Source organism: Polyergus mexicanus, unplaced genomic scaffold (assembly GCF_030449975.1).
Source record: "Polyergus mexicanus isolate NDT 795.1 unplaced genomic scaffold, iyPolMexi1.0 SCAF_19, whole genome shotgun sequence".
NCBI classification, from domain to species: Eukaryota; Metazoa; Arthropoda; class Insecta; order Hymenoptera; family Formicidae; genus Polyergus; species Polyergus mexicanus.
In genome coordinates this window covers 1,567,216-1,587,604 of record NW_027223339.1, presented here as the reverse complement: position 1 = coordinate 1,587,604, position 20,389 = coordinate 1,567,216, and the positions used below count along the sequence as shown (strand labels likewise).

At 34.7% G+C, this 20,389-nt stretch overlaps 1 protein-coding gene across 1 annotated transcript; it reads right to left on the bottom strand.

Moving 5' to 3' along the window:
• Positions 1–3,643: 3,643 nt before the first annotated feature.
• On the bottom strand, positions 3,644–20,389 carry LOC138941575 (paired mesoderm homeobox protein 2A). Its single transcript, XM_070311397.1, has 3 exons — positions 19,935–20,389; positions 17,875–18,068; positions 3,644–4,054 (listed from the first exon to the last, which is right to left on the bottom strand). Exons 1-3 carry the CDS (start codon positions 20,290–20,292, stop codon positions 3,644–3,646), a joined length of 963 nt encoding a protein of 320 aa, XP_070167498.1. The 5' UTR covers positions 20,293–20,389.

Here is a 20,389-nt window from a genome sequence, read left to right as displayed (position 1 = left end):
TTCTCTGGACAGTTTTCTTTGCCCAAACAAATTTAAATTAATTGATTCACATTTTTAATATATATATTTAAACATACCATACACATTTTGTGCTTTTTATCTAAAGTATAATATTTCATAATAACACATATATTGAAATAACACATTAAATAAAAAAAAAAAAATATATATATATAATATAATAAGAGAAAAAGAGTAGAACAAATATATATATATATATAGAATTATATTAGAATAATATAGAATATATATATATATATATATATATATACAATAGAATTAACATTAAATATAAAAATATAAAAGAATAATACTATAAATGCTTATATATATATATATATATTTTTTATCTGAAATGAATAAAATGCAACATTTCAACGAAATTGATCAGAATGATTTGAATGGAGAGAGTAAGTATGAATATGGTGTAAAACACTAATTTTATATATTTATAGCAACAACTGTACAAGTTCCGGTTCACACATATCGATAATTACCATTCGTTAATCTTAACAATAGTGGCGGGAGCAACGAAGCTGTTCAGAGTTCACGAACGCTTCATGGTTTGCGGAGATGAGCCTTTCTCCTCTCGTCGACGTCGTATGTAATCGATAATCCGCGTCTTTCCCGGAGACGAGTGAAAACGTGCGGCTCGCTACGCGCCAGTAATACGCAGTAATTGTAAAAGTGTCTCGTTAAAAAAATCACATTCGTTATCGAACTGGGATATGGATTGCCTCGGGACACGATAGAAATTTCCGTACGTTATTGCGGTTAATCTTCAGAGGACTTAACGCCTTTCTCTGCAAAATATTATCGTTTTTTGCAATAATTTCTAGATTGTTAATCGCTTCAATGACTCTAGCGATGAATTCTTATTTATTAAACATCCGACATCAATTCCTGCTACACAATCGAGATTTTAATACTTTAGAAAATTATTATATCGAAGTACGAGCGAGTATTTTTCATGAAAAATTACAATAGCGCGATTACAACAATTTCAAATATTTAATTAAATTATAATATTAATATAATTCTCTGCTATAATTAAGATACGGTGGCTGGGGCCCTCTAAAGATTAAGGCGGATTTGAAAGTTTCATAAAAGAAAAGAAAAATACTTTTCAGTGAACTATACATTACCTTCGTCTTAACTAATGTACATTTATACATCTCACTATAAAATAGATTCAGTCGTAAACTATACATATGCGGAATAAGGTGCGCTCGTTATCGACGCACGACAAACGAGTCACACCGTCGCCGAAATTGTCCATCGTATATTGTGATAAGACAGGTACCCTCGCTCTTCTTGGTACGAGACATACAGGACGGTATGTATTTATCTTAAGAACATTCTAAGGAGGAATTTGTCCGCCGATTTGCGAATTAACGCGAATTTATCGTTTCCCGGCGATTCTCGATATAAGATTTTCTTTCTTTCTTTTTTTTTTTTTTTGTAGAGTTTATATAGTTTAAATTTTTACTTTTTTTCGCCAAATTGAAGATCAATTAACAAATCATAGCTGCAACAAAAGTTCTGCAATAACAATATATTGTATATAGAATTGATGTAATTAATAGTCAGTCGAACTGGCAAAATCTTAATTGGATTTGACTTTGGTTATCGGATTCCAGATAGTCCTTTTATAGATGAAGACATTTTGAACGTAAATGGAAAATATTTTGTGAAAGTATTTTGATTAATTTGTATAAATTCAATCAATTGTAAATTAACAAAAATTAATTTAAAATTAATTGGACTTGATTAGAAATAGAAATTAATTTCATTTTCAGAAATGTTTCTCCATTTTAATTTGGCAAAATGAGTTTTCATATATCGAGAGTCATTTTTATTTCGACACCAAGTAAGATCTCGCCCTTTTCCTTTTCTGCCTATCGATCGCTGTTCTAATGCTTGATCGATCAACTCTATTCGACAGAATCGTTGGAATTGCATTAAATTAGCGCAAAGTACACTCAATATTTGTATCAAGGATTTTACTATGAAAATATAAGTGTGTTCTCTGCTACTTGTTACATAATTAATAATCGCAGCAGATCTTCACGACATGATGAGAATTTTTAATATTCAAATTAATCTCGATAAATTAAGTGTCAGTTAAATCCGGTGTGTAATGTCTGCGTGATTGATAGTATTTTTATACATACTATTCTACGCTGTGTTTCTTGTTAATTCTACCTCGGCATTATCGAAGAAAAATAATAGAGGTGAGAAGCACATGCCAGAAACGAGACTTTAATGTCCCTCGAGAATTATAGTGATGCTTTATAACGTTTTCATCGCTTCGAATATAAAGCTCAGTTTTCATCCTTGTACATATAATTATAACGGAAGGGGTAAGTAAATGAAAATGACGTAATATATTTAGATTATTTTCAGATTATATCTTACAGTTGAATCAATGAAGACAATAGCTGTCTATCTAATATCGCGAGTGGATTAATTTCGTTCAAGCTTATTGCTTAATTTTAGAGATTTTTCCGGAAAAATAATTTATTTATAATTAAGGAAATTAAGGAAATATAGAATTAATAAAATTGTGTGTAAGATAATAAAGATTATAGTCTTCTTTTACTTAATCCTTTACTTATAATTTAAAATGTATTACGTTTATAAATGAATTTTATTGCATTTCATTAAATTTTCAAAAATATGAAATCGTTTACATTCGCACAAGTCAGATATATTTAACAATTAATATTCTATAATCTCTTGTTTCGCTCTTATTCGTCGGGAGCATTAAGATTTATATCTGAAATGGATGCTTTGCAACTCTATTATTCTCGATATTAATCGAAATTTGAATCTGATACGAGTTTAAAGTCATCAAGATCAATAATCTCGATTTCGAACTAGATATTTTAAAGCAGCATTTCCCAAGTTATATTTCCTTTTGAAATTACTCTTTGGCATAATCAATACAATACAACATCTGTATCAATACAACAGAAATAATATTTCATACGATGTAATGTACACTACTATCTACAAATACGCCAACATATATGTAAGATAATACAAAAGATTATCAAGGAAATATATATGTTAATAATGTACTACTCAAATATTTATACACTTATCACAGGAATGCAAAACAAGCATAGCACACTCCAGCTCCTTGAATTTTGACGTGTCAAAAATTATTTCTTCTTCGATAAAAACTTAAAGGACAGTATCTCCAATTGGCTTCCTTCTAAGCATTTTTCGTACAATAATACCAAAATTTACTAAATGATATTTACTTCGACCTTGATTCTAACAGCTCAATTCGCGTCATCCGAATAACGCTCTGTCGCGTGCGTATAAAGCTCGAAACGTATCTTAACAGACGCTGCCTCAAAGCAAGCGATCCACATCTGTTTCCCGTTTTCCCGACTATCTAAGGTATGTACTGTCAAAAATATGTACGGCGCGTCCTAATCGAGGTCCTCTGAATACTCAAGGATACCGCGCGTATACGGTTGGACTACGGCCGATCGATTCGCTTGCGGGAAACCGGGGCCCGGGAGGAAAAAGACCTGGGCGCTCTCCCTAAACACGACGTGTCGTTTCCGCGTGTTCGCGAGAGCCAAGCGGCTCTCTTGTATTTACGTACATGGCCGGAGGGGAGACTGGTTTAATAGAGATTCGCGGTCTTCAGAGGCAGCGGGTCCAGCAGGTAGGGCGGCAAGGCCGCCGAGAAGGGCCTGGGACTGCAGGAGCCCCAGGTACCGCCGCCGCCGCCGCCGCCGCCGCCGCTGCTTCCGCGAGCGTTGGGCGAGCCGGCGTCGCCGGTGCAGTCCCCGCTGTGTTTCACGTTCACCAGATTTTGGTTAGCGATCGGCTTGATCTCGTTCGACGACAGGACGCTGTTCGAGCTACCGGGTGGCGTCGCCGGACTCCTCGGCGAGCGTCCCTCCGCCTTGACGGTGCCGGTCACGGGACTGGACGCGCCGCTATCGGCCCCGATGCCGCTCTGCGACGTCGACTTTTGCTGGGCCAGTCTTTCCTGCTTGCGAAACTTCGCGCGCCGATTCTGGAACCATACCTGCAACATCGACACGGACGGCCGACCATGTTAGGTCCCTTTCTTCTTTAGATTCTTCCGTCTTCTTCTCCCTCGCGATCAGTCGTAATCTCATATAATATTTATTGATAATATTTAAATAATTCAGTTTTGTTCGTGCATATGAAAAATATTAGAAATGAGAGGGTAATCAGATAAAATGCGCAATAACACCTAATACGATGATTGTAGAGCGATAAATTGATCGTTCTTACTAGCACACAAAATTGATTATTTTAATATAATATAATCAGATATATTTTATATATTAATTTTATCAATATACACACAGAATCATTGTTCGATACCATCATCCTTAAAAATGAATATGTGCATGTATGTTGAAATAAAAATTAATTTTTTTTTTTAAATCAATATTATTTTCAATATAGTATTTTTGCATTACGATGTTTCATGTTATTAAATATTAAATACATTGATATATGCGTTAAGGGAAGAGGCTGATCGATTTTCTTTCACGAATAAAATTCATAAGTCAAATACGACAATGGCAATAATGATTATCTTCAATGCATAATAAGGTTTCACATGTAGGTACTATTCAAATGCAGATTAATGTTCAATTTGATATGCAGATCAGAAATAATTGGCAGCAAATAAATAATCTTCTGCTCAGAGATCGCACGATGAAACCTATCATTGGGCATTTAACGAGACTCAAGTTTACGATGTCCGCGAGGCAAAAAACGTTACAACGCATAGTTTTCCACTGTGACATAAGAGAGAGAGAGAACGTCGCGAGACGCGAGAGACACGATTCCGAGAGTTGGACGCTCGTCGGTGCGTCAGAAACGGCGAGACCGGACGTTCGGCGAGCTCGTAATTGGCCCTAGCCGGCCAAATGAAATATTTAACGAATAAAATAAACAGACACCTGCGGTGACCTGCATGTTAAAGTAGCGGATTTATTTGCTTTAGCGTTTATCTGACCGGCGGCGCTGCCGCTCATCCACCCTTTTCCCCCTTTCGACCCCTCCATCACCCCTGTCGCTCTGTCCCCACCCTGCCTCCCTCCTCCTCCTCCCTCCTCCCTCCTCCCGCCCCTTTGACTCCCTTATACGGTGCAACGATCCCCTTCAATCTCCGTCCCTCCTCGTCACTCTCACCGAACGTTCGTTTCTCAACGTGCGCGCACGTGAATCCCACCCCCGGATTTTCCAGGGGCGGCTACGCTCAGGGCTCGTAGGACGTAACTGCTCGAGCTGTCGGTTGGAGCGAGGGGAGATCGTACGGGGGTTGGAAGGAACGCGTGATGGGGGTGGCGGAGGGAGACACCGCGACGGCGGTGGGGGACAGCGGCGGGGGCGCAGGACACCATGATGAACGTGATTGCCCTTTCCGGCTGGCAAACACTGGGGCTATTGGATTTTTATCAGCTGCTGCTGCTGCTGTGTTGCTGCCGATCGTCGCGCGTGGCGATTTTTCGCGAAATTCGAGTCGTAACTACGCGGCGAACAACGCGAGCCTGTATTCGCGCGTTAATTAATCCGTAATTGATTACACCTGGCGTCGCGTTTCTTCGTCATCTATCGTTAAATGAGGAAAAGAGGGCAAAGAGATGCAAAGTCAAGACTGGAAAAATAAACGATATCAATTTATAACTTTGAAGCATAAACTTCTTCGAAGGAAAGAGAAATTCTGTTTTATAAAATTAACGACGCAGCCGTTTAAAAGTTTCACGCTATGTATGAGGGGGATGGTATTAATTTTCATAGCAATTACTTATTTAATACAATAGAGCGATTCATTTTTCTACACACTTTTATACAGAGATGTGCAGAAAATATAAATTAAAAAATGAACGAAATGAGTGGAGAAACATATATTTAATTAATTCTTTGTAGCGCTTTGTAATTTAAAAAAAAAAATCTAAACTAAAAAAGTATATTACTTTTTTTTTTTTACATAAAATTATCTCAATTGTCGGCTACGTTATAAGCATGCTTGTCGTGGTACATGCCAAAGATAAAATGCTAATAATTCGTATTTGGCCACGGACCAAACCTCGAGTAGACCGTAGCATGTGTGCCGTTGTTTGCAGAAGTGATGACGACGACGAGGCGAATTAGGGAGAGAGAGAGCGCGCGCCCGCGCGTACAGCGTTAATGTTAAACAAATATACCGCGCCAAAATAAAGTGCAACAAGGCATATCGACAGATGTCCGGCACCTTCTGGATAAATATTTAATCACCTCTTTATACGGGAGCTCTGTGTGGGAATTTTACCCTCCGCTCTTTTCCGATCATGCGTTTCAATACTCGTCGCGCGTGCGAGAGATGCGTCTGTACTTTACCTTACTTATTTTATTATTATATCATTTTTTAATTATTTTTTTTCATTAAATGAAGGAACTTCTAAGATTGCAAGATTTTTTTTTTTTTTAAATACGAACGTATATACATTTTGTTCTTTGGTATATCAATTCTCTTTGTCATTTTAAATGTAAAAATATTAAGTTTAAAAAAATATATAATTTTTCTCTCTTGAAAAAACAAAAATTAGTTTGAAATCTCGGAAGCGCCTCTAGTCCTAGAGCAAAATCATGCTTGTTACAGGATATGTTCTCTTTGAAAAAAACAAGAAACTTTTACTATATAATACATTTTTTTTCCATAAAACTCATGTTTTAGGATTCATCGAGAATAATTTTATGATTTATATAACGCACAGCGACTGTGTGTGTATGTGTGTATAAATACAATAATATATGCATTGATACACTTTCCTACGTTCATAGATATTAATTCGCATGGGAAAACACGAAGCGGTTTTCTAGCAATAGCTATTCTCGTGTTCGATATTATTCGATCCCGACTAAATCCTGTGTTGATGCCGATCAAAGTAAATGTCGAAGCATTAGGAATTCTACAGAAGCACCGCACGATCCTGCAATTTGTGCTATGCTTATCCATCCGGTTCACCCTACATTTAGGCACCGCCGTGATTTTCCCTTCTCGAGCGAGTTAACCGCGAATTTTGCTCGGTTGCCTTCTGACCCCGGGTCGATCTAATTCGGCATCGGCAAAATATATCCTTCAACATAATTATTCCGACGCTCTCCGCCGACAAAGCTCGAACACGTACGCAAAGTCTTTTATAATCCCTTCTTTACGCTATTCTATATTTTATATTAATGGACTGTAACAGAATTTTCGAATTTAATTAACGAGGACATTGAATAAAAAGTTTCATCGAAAAAAATATACATAATTAAATTTTTATTAAAAAAAAAAATTGATCTCAAATTGGTTAAATTTCACGGATAATAAAATATACAGAAATCGAAATGATTTTATTTATGTATAAAGTCATCGAATGAATTTTATATGTAAAATATTGATATATACAACGCACAGTTAGAGAAACTAATAGAGAAAATAACAATATTATTTTTTAAAGATTTAGAATAGCTATATCAAAATAAAGTAATTTTATTTATAATTATGAAAAAATATTGATTCTTTATAAAATTAAGTTTTTACGTATTTATAATTAATTTGTAATGGAGTCATTTCGACGATCGTACCAATAAAAGCAAATGTCTCCGTGCTACACAGAGCAAATCGTAATTAAGACTGAGATGGCAGGGTGATGCGCTTTCACCCTAAACTTATTTCCTTAATTGAAAGTCTGGACTGCTGCAGTTTCCGTATACAGTAAAACGAGTACAAGAAAAGCGATTATAATAATTAAATCTGGTTAGTTTTGCACATAATTTGCACTTTTATCAAATATATTAATTGAATTTTTAAGATGTAATATTAAATATTTAATTGCAAAACTCTCAATTTTTACTTTTATACGTAAATTAGTAACGCAGTATTTTAAAATTAAAAGAAGAAATTTTTAAATTAGCCGTAAAATATCCGTCTTTAACAGACTGAGCAAATCTGTTTTTCTCGAAAGACGTTTCTTTCGCCGAGACTCTCTTTTTCTATCAACCAAAATAATAATTATTACATATAATGTTACATATATATAAAATAATTGCAATTCTGATATTGCTACAATACGTATAATATATTAAATTAAAGTGTATATATTAAGTTTTTTCAAAAAATAGTCTTTTTTTATTTTTGAACAATTATTTTATAAATATGTATATTTTTTTTTTCATACATACATCTTTCGAAAAAATCTAAAAATCTCTTTTGAAATATCCTCGTTATTATTTTACTTATTATTTTCAGCGCTTTAATACCTCAAAATGATCGTATAACAATAAGCATATAATCTGAAAATACCGTAATATGAAAAGTACCGTAGGAAAAGCTGCGTTTGAGCATGCAATTTGCTTTCTCGAACATGGCGATCGGACCACAATAATCTTGGGACAAGGCGGAGATTGTTGAACACGCGCGAAATGACGTGGCCGCAAAACGTGACGAAATTATTCTTGGCGGCGCGCATCCTGGTCGTTTCGCTCCTCTCTTCTTTTCCGAGCGGGCGTCCTCGTTGCGTCGTTCCGCCGCGGATGATACCCAGCAGGACAGTTTTTAATCACTGTAAGTGGATCTACATAGAGCTCGCAATTACCGGCGCACACTCTGGCATGGGCCCCTTGTGTATCAGCCCAGCCCCGACACCAGCCGCCAGATCCCGGGCGAATGTTTTCCCCATTTCATCCCTCCGTACTACCGACTGCAGCAACCCCTCGACTCCCGGAATCGTCTCCAGTTCCCAGCCCTGCATCCCCCCGTTTGTTCATCCTTTCTATCTCGTTCTCTCCCGTCCGCTCCCATCCCTTAGACATCGCATCCCTTTTCCTTTTACAATCGCTTCTCGTTCTCAGTATTCATCTTTCTTTTGTACCTCTCTCTTTCTTTCTTCCTCACCATCTTGTACGTTTAGTTTATCTATTTTTATCTTTTTCTCTCCTTTTCTTGAAGTCGTCCTCTTTCCCATTTCGTTTTTCCCCGCATCCTTTCGATTTTTACGTTTCTTTTTGTCTCCCTTAAGATCCTCTCACGCTTGCCTTCTCTTTTCACCGTTCGATTTCTCCCCTTTTCTCCAATTCCTCCTTCCTCAATTTCTGGCTTCTCGTCCCTTCCAGAATCAAGCTCGCAGTCGTGCTTGTCTCTGTCTTTCATTCCCGCAAAAGACAAGGGGATGTCTTGTTTCACTTGACAGCGATATATCCCACCAAGGAATAGAAGAAAATTGAGGTTGATTTTTCGACTGCGTCGTTCGTATTCCTGAGATCTTAAAAAAAATTCTTCCTGTCCACTTTCAACTTGTACGTGAATTTCTCAAATACTTATTTCAAATAAACAATATTTAAGTCAAAGCTCAAGTACCGATTAATAAAACAATCAGAAAACATAGGAATTATTTGCGCTAATTCTGATCCCCTCGCAATCCTATTATTTTTTACGATTAAAAAGATAATAATAGTATTATATAACGTTACCTTAATATTTTAAGCTCAAAAAATGAGAGACATCAATTGGTGTGAAGAAAATAAAACAAGATTGACATTGAAATCTCCGAAGCGCCTCCACCCAAGGTCAAATTAATGGTACCGTCTTATGATCCCCTTAGGACCGAACAACTTTTGTCCGAAACATTTCTTTCTATCTTGCTTTATTTTTTAGATATTTAGGTGTCTCAATATAAATGCCCCACCCTGTATATACGAACTGGTTTTTGAGATTAAATCTCGTAAGGATTAAAAATAAAAAAGAAATCATATATATACTACATTTTAATAATAATTTTAGAAAATGTTATCGTTATCTTTTTTTTATTTTTATATGAGTGAATTTCATCGCTGCGTATGCGACAGGAAAAGCAACACGCCGCGAGTTGACTTGACTCCGCAATGATAATCTTTGAATATATTTACACATTGTTACAAGCAAAAATCCACAATAAAATAATCGAATAGTAAATAATCGATAAATAAATATTATTAAATAAAGTATTTGTTGATTAACACTAATATTATCATATATTATTCAATTCAATTATTCGCATCTATAGCAAAGTTCTATATCAAATTAATAATATTTATCGATACGTTTAATATTGTATTTTTCCAATATCCAAATATGCTAACTATATATATATATATATAATAAATATTATTTTCGATAATCAATTATTATTTGTGAGACATTATCTGCAAAAGCGCAATCCTCTGTTATACGAATATATTTATCTTGTGTGCGAATATCTATAAAAACAGTGGAAAAAAAATTTTTCATAATACGACAAATATGTTATCTACACAATACAAAAAAAAAAAACAACTGTAGCTGATCTTTACGAAAACTCGTATTTTTCGCTCATCTCGTATCGATCTGTGTACACGAGTGAATATTAATCTCGTTAGCGGCGAAAAACGCGACTTCGATCGCCTGTCCCACATTGGAATGCTATTGTTACCCCTCGCTCCCCCTTCGCAATATTACACTCCGCACATTGACATCCCAATCTAGAAAAAGAAAGGGAGGAGGAGAGAAACAGAGATAGATAGAGAGAGAGAGAGAGAGAGAGAGAGGTTTGTAACGTATTATGCACAGCTCCGCTGCTCTACTACGTTAATGGAATTGTAATTCATACTGAGTGACATGTGACTCAGAGCAGCGAAACGTGCCGCCACGCGACGGCCGAAGCGTTGTAGTCAATGGGATGTGGGATGTAACGATGTAAGTACGAAAGTATCATTCACGCATAAGGCTCGTCGCAGTTGCAATGTAGTGGAAGAAATGCAAAATTCTTAGCTAATCGTAATCTAATTCGCATAAATCTAATTATCTATTTTAGATAAAAATTCATAAATTTTCTGCCAAAAGTCAAATATATATACCTATTTCACATCTGCAAAAGTTATAATCCCGTCAACGGTGTCACCGATATACATATGCATTTACAAATTGTTATTATTTTATCCTATATCCTACTATGATTATGATTACTCGTGAGGCAAATATACACTTGTAAGAATTGAATATTACAAGAAGAGATAAAGAAGAAGCTGCAGACGAAAATTAATTTCCATCAATTGATTTAAATTATTGTATATTAAAACAAGTGTCGCTTCAAAATATATTATTTAAGAAATTTAGAGAAACGTTTGACATTATCGAAATAATTTCTTGGAAAAAATTAAATATTTTTTTTTTTTTTTTTTAAATTATGTAAAATGTTTTTAAAACTGAGATACTTTATTACGTTATTTTTTGCATCTATTACATTTAGTCTTAAAAGATATATGGCATGTTTGATGCATTACAATTATATTTCGTACATTACATTACGATTACAACGAGACAAGATCGCATGTCTAGTGTCACATGAATAGGTCTTAATATTAAATCGATGGAAACGAGTAATCAGAAACTCGTCGTCCCTTTACGCGCGCTTTATGTTGTGTGGCATCGGTCCAATCGAAAAGAGATGTGGGTCAACGTTGATTAATTTCGTGCCACGCTCATTGCGGCGCAAACGATGAAAACGTGATGCAGGATCCTTAAGTACATAATTCAATCACTGAATGACTCATGACTGCTTTCTCGAAGACAGATGAACCGAGGAGACAAAGATCACCAGTCTTGAGAAAGTTTGCATAATTAGATGAAAAGCGTAGAGATTCGAAATCATTCAGTCAAGGTGAAGATTTTTAATAAACATTCGCCATCACGAGTAATTATTGATAAACGCCCCCCCAATATATTGGACAATCATTATCGAGCGACAAACGATGCTTTAATTTTAATGCTTAGAACAAAGAGTTGATGTTATTTTGTAATTTGAAAAGTAAAAGAAATATTATGGGATATATGACATTAATTTTTTTTATAATCTCTATTAAATAATATAATAATTATGATATCGAGTAATATATTTTTGAATGTATAAAAATAATGTTCTCATCTTCATTCTCATCTATAGGTGAATGAATTTATAAATATATATTCTCTGCGCTGCATATATTTAATATGATTATAAAAGAGATGAGAACAGGAAATTGCGAGATACGTTCCGAAAAGTGAGTGTGACATAATCGTGTCTTTCCAACAGTAACCAGAGAAAATTGAATCTACAAAATATACACCATATACCCATGTATCATGGACGCGAGTTTTACTAGGCAAATGGTTTCGAATATCGTGATCGTTTCTATCGATCAAACTCACTTCAATATTCCTCTGGAACGAGCGATACTATTATCAACAATTGTCAAAACGAATAAATTCGTTTTTTAAATGCATTCTCGTCCAAAAACTGGTATTGACAGTACGAGCAATAATCTCGACGAAAGATATCACTTTAGTGTTGCATACGTGGACCGTATGTAGAGCTGATTTATCAATAATGAAGGACATTAATGTCATCAATAATATATCGACGCCAATCTGGGTGAGATCGAATATATGTAAAGTTGTTTCCAATAATAATATCTCCTAAGTAATTTTTATTATTTATATGTGTATACATATTCTTACGTGTTCCTTATTTAATATATATATGATATAATTTCGATTATTTTTATGATAAAATATATATTTTAAATTGTATATTTTTACAACAAATAAACATTAAGCATATTTACACAAATAATTAATTTTGGAAAAAATATCGATCAAATCTCAGAAAACAATAAAGTTATGTCTTTCGAGTTATCAAATTATATATAGATAATAAATAAAAATATAAAGAAAATATTACAAATATTAGAAATTTAAGCTCCCCTTTTTTGAAACTTTTGTGATAAAAAATATTATAAAATACATAAATTATTTTTATTTCTCGTGTCTTTTCTCTCTAGCATTATTTCGTAGACTATACGTAAAAGTTTTTATAAACATTTTTCAGACATTTGTATATATCATGTGGCGTTAAAGCGATTTATATCAATTTCCGTAAGAATATCTCAGAATTTGCCTTTATCGCACTATGATATCGCTTTTACGATCACTGCTCTCAATTCTTGCCAATATTTTGTTCTGTTCGTCGAGAGTGCGACTCTTACGGAGACATACTCTTCGCCGTTTTGGGTACCGCGAACGAGCAGTCGATCTCGCGCGCGACTATCAAATTATAGCCGGTGCATATGCGGTGCATAATGCAGCGGATAATGTTACAAATTCAATCATCTTTCGGATATTTTTATCGACGTCAGCCGACGCCAACGACGAGCGACGGGATATTTCTACGCGGTGTTACACGCGCACGTCGAGAGAATCTCGACTATCAATAGCACGCTGACTTAGTTACGCGCCCCTACCTAGAACGCTTTGCCAAGTAGAATTCCGATATCCGTTAGAGCCTGCTTCTGTTGTTGCAAGGTAATCCGATCCAACACGTTTTACCTCTTCTTAAGGTGTGTCGACCTACCGTGTTTCACGCTATAATCACGCCCGATCCATACCATCTTGCATTTTTCCACAAATTTAATATCTCAATTTGATAGAATTTGCTCGAAGTAAACCGACACGAGATCGATGATGGTTAACGAGGATGAAAAAAATAATAATAAACATATCATTGGATTTTTATTGAAATCGAATAAGATGTATTGGATAAAAAATTAATTCAATGATCATAATACATTAACAAATCTATGGAATGTGATAGCATGTGTTTTTCATGTTTTATACATAATTAATATAAATTCAAGATTACACGAGAATAAGGTAAAAGAAATGGGGAGTTTAACACACCCACAAAAAGCGAAAAATCTATACTTTTTACTTTATGTTCAACAAACATTATTATTATTATTATTATTATATTTTTTCTAGAATTCTGATGTTTTGCGTGCAATTTTGAGCAATAATAAAATTGGGATGTACTTTAAATAAAAAGTTGAAAATAAGAAATTTTTCTACAGATGATACTCAAAGACTCAAAGAATTAGCAGGGAGATAATATTTAATTTATATCTTAGAATAAGATATTTAATATATACCGAAAGAACATGAAAATAATCATTGTAGCCGATTAGATTATATTATAAATTATAAATACAAAGAAAAGAAAAAAGATGAGAGATAGATAACGTTTGAGAAAAAAGATCTGGCAAACGCATATCTCTCTCTATGTCTATAACTTAATTTATATTTCCTACTAGAGATAAAATTAGAAAGATAGAGAGATAATAACGGCAATCGATTAGGAAGTATCTTAAATAAGATACGGGGAAAAGGAGAAATAATGGTGGATAATGTTCAAGGAAAAGAGTTATAACGGAAACATTCCTCCGCGTAATTTAATTTATACTTCCCGCTAAGAATGAGACTATAGATAGTGAGAGAAAATAGGGGTAGTAATGGCAGCTGATTAGGAAGTATCCTGGAGACAGGATGTGCAGGAGGGGCGAATGTGGAGGAAGCCAATGACTCTCACGACGCGAGAGGGAGGAAATTTTATCGAGCAGCCGCCATCGACGAGATAGAGGACTGAGAGGGATGGAAAGCAGGGTCCGAGGGGATGAATCGGAGGGTTGAAAGACAGCGGGGGTAGGGTAACTCGCGATAGCGAACGAACGAATCACGAATGAAGGGATGAGGGAAGACTCTTGAGGGAGCGTACGTCCTGTTAGGACAGGAGGAGGGCAAAGTCAAGCAGACAAAGGACTTACCCCACCGCGGGAGGATAAACCTCGCCAGAGATGGCGGTCGCGCCGCGAACCCGCAAACTACTAGAGTATTAATAGTTATCTCGCGCTTCATTATCGCGCGGTCCTCGCTCATGATACGCGAACACACGCGCGCGTCCGACATATACAAAAATTCGGCGATTACAAAGAGTTGCAAAAATATCTCTTTAAAGGTCCCTATTCACATTATTACTTAATCACGAATTTCAGAAATAAATCAAATCCTAATTAAATTAAAAGAAAAATTCTCCTATAATATCCTGTACCGAAGAGAGAAACTTAGAAATAAATTATTATAAATTAATTCTCTTATATTCTTTCCAGTTCGATATCTCTTTGATATATCTGTTATATATTGTTAATTAAGAAAATAATTACCACACGCATTCAAATTATATATATCATAAGTAAACATTTAAAAACTAATTTACTGAATGTTCTTGAAGAAATAAATGTTCTTTCCTCTATCATTAATCTACGTCTTTTATTTTTATAACACGAAATACTTTATATATTTATTAATAGAGAACTAATAAAATTTTTACAGTGCCCATTCAGTTACAATTGTAAAGTATCGTATATATTTTAGAACTATTTTTGTCCAAGTAAAAATAATTAATTATACCATGTAAATTTATTATGACATTAATAGGGAAAAAATTCAATCTAAGTAAGAACGAGAAAAGAAAGAGGATCACAAAGATTGTAAGAGAAAAAAGAGAAAGCAAGTAATATATAAGAAAGATTTAAATAGATTCAAGAAGAGACTATTTGTGAAGAGATTTGAAAGCGTGTGTGAATATCGCATGAATGAATAAATAGAGAAAAATGTAAAAATAAAGAACGCATGTTTTATGTTTGATATTATCACCGTTTCCCAGAAATAGCTTTCCGTCTCTTTTCTCAAGATAGATTAAATAACTTTATGTCCATTTAAAAAGTTCAAAGACGCATACTTATATTATACTAAATTCGAATATATGGATAAATCAAATTCCATACACATATTATATATAATATCAATGATCATGTTTCTCTATTATAAATTCTATTATAAATTTTTATTATAAATTAATAATTCTTACATTATACGCTCTCTCTCTTTTTTTCTCTCCAAAATAATAGATGATAAATCTGATAAGATAATATAATCAAATACTGATAAATATTAGTTTTCTAATTAGGTAGATGATAAGAGTTATGTATATCGATGTTATTTCGATCGAAATATATAATAGGAAAGTGCATGCAACCAAAATCGTGTCCAAATTTTCAGATTCTCGTACTCTGACCAAAACAGTATCAATCATGAATATTAAGTTGGTAGGGTCAAGGGGTTAACGGCAGCTTAAGTAACTACTGTCGCCAAAATGATCAGGCGCATCGTGCAAAAGTAGATTATACATGTCGGAATATCAAGTTGTCGACGCAAATAGCGGGCGATTTGGTTCCATGGTTTTCGACTCGCCATCTCGCCGTGTAATAATATCGCGATCGTCGATGGCGAACGTTATATTAATCCGTGCCTACGTCTCGCAGATAAGATTAAATTTATTGTTCCTTTCTCTCTCAAGCTCGAAACCAATGAAATCGTTCGCGATCCTCGTTCGCGCTCGATAATCTGAATGAGATTCGGCGAGGAGGTACTTCGACGGCGTTAAATGATGCACGTCAGTTGGGAAGTCTAACTTTAGGACCCGTTAGTGTCTGGAGAGCTCTCTAATCGCGTTACCGTCCATGCATCTCACCTCACCTGTCCTTTCCACGACACCTGCGTCCTCGCGCGAGCAGGTAACTTTAAGACGCGTACGAGAGGCAGGGAAATCGACGAGAAAGCTGTGACAGGTAGCTTCCTTAATGTGCTCGCAAGATCGTGTAAATTTGTCTTGCATAGAGCGAGAACAATTTGCTTTACAGAATGTTCGATAAAAATATTACAACATAAATAATCTTTAGATTGTATAATGTCGAATATTGGCCAATAAATTCATAATAAATAATAACAATATAATAGATAAATAAATAACAAAGCTTTCAGTATTTTATGCAAATTAGAATTTAATAAATTTTAATTTAGATTCAATACAATATTTAAGCCTACTCTCGTCGTATGTTTAGCGTGTTGAATATAGTTGTGCGATTTTTTTTTTATATCAAATATTGATATAATAATAAGATTTAAACAAGCATATTTAATAATTATTGTTAACATTAAAAATTAAAAAGTTGAGAAAAATCTTTAATTTTTCGAGCAAATTTCCATAGAAAAGAAAACAAACGTCAAATGTTCTAAAAAGAATAGGATTTAAAAATTGTTTTAGTAATTTGGAAAAAACTATTAAAATTAGAGAAATAGTATCAAAAAGATAAATATTTCTATTTACGAGATGAGTGATAATCCCAAAATGATGTAAATTGAATCGTAAAATGAGAACAAGTTTTATGGTTTCGGTTGTTACAAGAAAATTTACCATGTTTATCTCTTTTAAACAACTGTAATTTTTGAGGGAACAATTACCCTCATACATAAAAGATACATCTCAATTTACAATCCCGAATTGCGCTGTGATCGAATTTCCGAGAATTACCATGTAAATAAAATCGCGTGAAACAAGAGGGATTGTTTTACAAAAAGATCACCATAATTACCGTTTGATATAATCTTTTCTCTAATCGATAGCGATATAAAATTTTGAAAATATTATATCGAAGTAATTACGAGTACGAGGAACGACAAATTTTACAAAAAAAATATTTGTACTATTTTTAAGTCATTCATCTTTTGTTCATGATAATCCGTCAAGTATTAGACAGTATAATCCATCAGCTCGCGATCTCTAGGTAGTCATGAAAACGAAAATGGAGTCTGTAATGTAATTACACTACGCTCCTTCGGCTAACTCACCCTCAACTTTCCGCCAACAGCCCTTTCTTTGTGCGAATGAAGCAAATTGCGCAATGTGCAATACAAAATTATATGTAAACCAAAAAAAAAATAATTGTAATAAACTGTATAATTAATTTATACTGATTATATTTAATTTATTGCGTTGGGTTAATATTCTTGAATTTTCACAAGAAATCTCACGTTTTACTTATATACGAAGGAACCTGAATTAATGTAGAATTTCACATGAGAAGAATTAATCGCGGAAAACGAAAAAATGCACTTACTTGCACTCTGGCTTCCGTCAGATCGATTTTCATAGCGATTTCTTCTCGGGTATAGATGTCTGGATAATGCGTCTCCTGGAACGCACGCTCCAATTCTTTCAGCTGGGCTGACGTAAATGTCGTTCGTATCCGACGTTGTTTCCTCTTCTCCGCGAGGCCATCATGCCCTGAATAAGCTTTATACCCCAAACCACCTGAAATTAAAAGTATGCAAAACGTTAATAAAAATAGAAATATGCGATCGTGTTACAATAATATCGTATGTAATCTTGAAAATGTGAAATACTTTATTTGCAATACAATAGCAACAATAATAATGCAATAATAATTGTAATGCGCGAAATGTAACTTTAAGACACGATCTTTATCTCAGTTGTAATTTGATGATAAATATTCATAATATAATATTGATGATAAACATTAGAAGACGTGTATGTGTAACACACATTTTTTATTACATCCCACGCATTTCTGTTTTTAAAGAGAAAGACACACACATATGTATATAATTTATATATTAAATGTTAAAATGTTTAATTTAAAAAAAGTGCATCAAAAGTATTAAAACTTTATTCCTTTAGAGATAAACAATTTAATTTCCAAAATCCATTGAATAATCATGCTAGAGTTATGTCCCTAAAAGACTTTTATTGCATAATTAATGTCGCCTTCGTGATCCTTATTGCTATTTCGTTACAGTGGCTATTTATAACTTCAGTTCCTCCATCAAATATTAATTTAAGCGTGAAGCAGGCACTGTATTGCATAATCTATTTGTATGACATTCTTGCGCGTACCATGTCGAAACAAAACATGTGATGTTAAATTCAATCGGGATCAATTATCAACTAGAGCGGAGGGAGCTTAACTCCCCGCTCGTATGTGACATGTTTAGCCCCTTCTAAATCGCCGGAACAAATACAACAAAGAAAGCATCGCACATTCATAGCCCGATGGATTGACGCGAGAATAAAGGAGCTCTTGTTAAGCCATGGCATTTGTAAACGAAATTACAAATGCAATATTATTATTTATTATGTTGTATTAATATACGATAATATGTAATAATATATTAATATGCGATACAAACGATATTACTTATTAGCTATTTGTTGAGTCATTTAGAATGACAAAGAAAAATCTTAAGACAAAGGAGATTGAATTTTCTAATATAAATATACGTGATAAAATATAAATTGTATATTAATATATATATATGTATATAATTATATTTAATAAATTATAATTGTCCGAATATCTAACAGGATATGCTCTGTATAATTAAGTCAAATAATTGCGGGTAATTTCTTGACATAATTGTAATAATAATAAACTTTTTTACATTTCATTACGACATTTTTGTGAATCGCGATAAAAATTTTTCACATAGCGCACATATCACTGTCATTAGATGCGACAAAAATGCATCTGTCATTTTTTTTGTGAATAATTATAGAAGAATATAAAATATTTTTCTCAAAATTTAAGTAAGTCTGTCATCAATACAAGTATCGAGAATGCTATTCTTGTACAGAATATTTTAGTAACAAATCTTAAAAAGTTTTTTCTATTAATTTTTTCTTCGAAAAACTTGGAAATATTACAATATTAATTTTAACAATATAAATTAAATATATAAATAAATATCGAATTGAAAATTTGATAAAATAAAGCTTTCTTAAAATTGAATAAAAAATAAAACTTGATTATGCATTTGCGCCGAGGTGGATGTTATTAAATTTTTAATTTCAGTTGCTCGTAATTAAAAATGGATATCTCATTAAAGAGAAATCGTTTCCAGATTTAAGCAAAGAATGTGCGATTGAAATTTGCTAGGATGACTTCTGCGGAAAAGTATAAGAGACAGTCACATATCATTATTATAAAGATTTAATAAAACACAAAACCTGAAACGGGATTATGATTCTATCGCGGCAATCGAGTATCTCTCGTCATAATCCGCGAAAAAAAAATGATACACCCGAAAGTACGCCGAGCAAACGGGGATGATCGAGTATTCGAAATAGAGCTAGGCTAATCCGAGCGAAGCGATCACTCACTCTGAAGATTGATGGCCGACGGGAAGATGGAGGCGGCGTGCCGGTGAACTTCCTGGGACCTTGCGGCCATTACGGAGCACGGGGTCGAGTGGGCCCCGTGGTGTGCGTGGGCGTGGGAATGCGCGGTATGATGGGCCGCAAGCGATGTGCCGCCGGCCGCGGCGCCGGCGGCGGCCGCGTTACCGGGATAGCCGGCGGCCCGTGCCGCGGTGTAGCGATAAGCCGCCTGGCTCATCTGCGAGCACGAGCTCAGGTCGCCGTAGCTGCATTGCATCTCGCCGGCGGCCAGGGCGCAGCTGGACGCCTCGAAGCCGGCGGCCGCCGCGGCCGCGGCTTGGTTCAGATACGAATAGTCCATGACGCCGGCTGCGAGTAAATCCCACTTGACGTTACTCAGGCGACACTTGCTCTCTTCCGTGCCTCGGTAACCGGTAAAAGGGACTCGCGCGAGACGG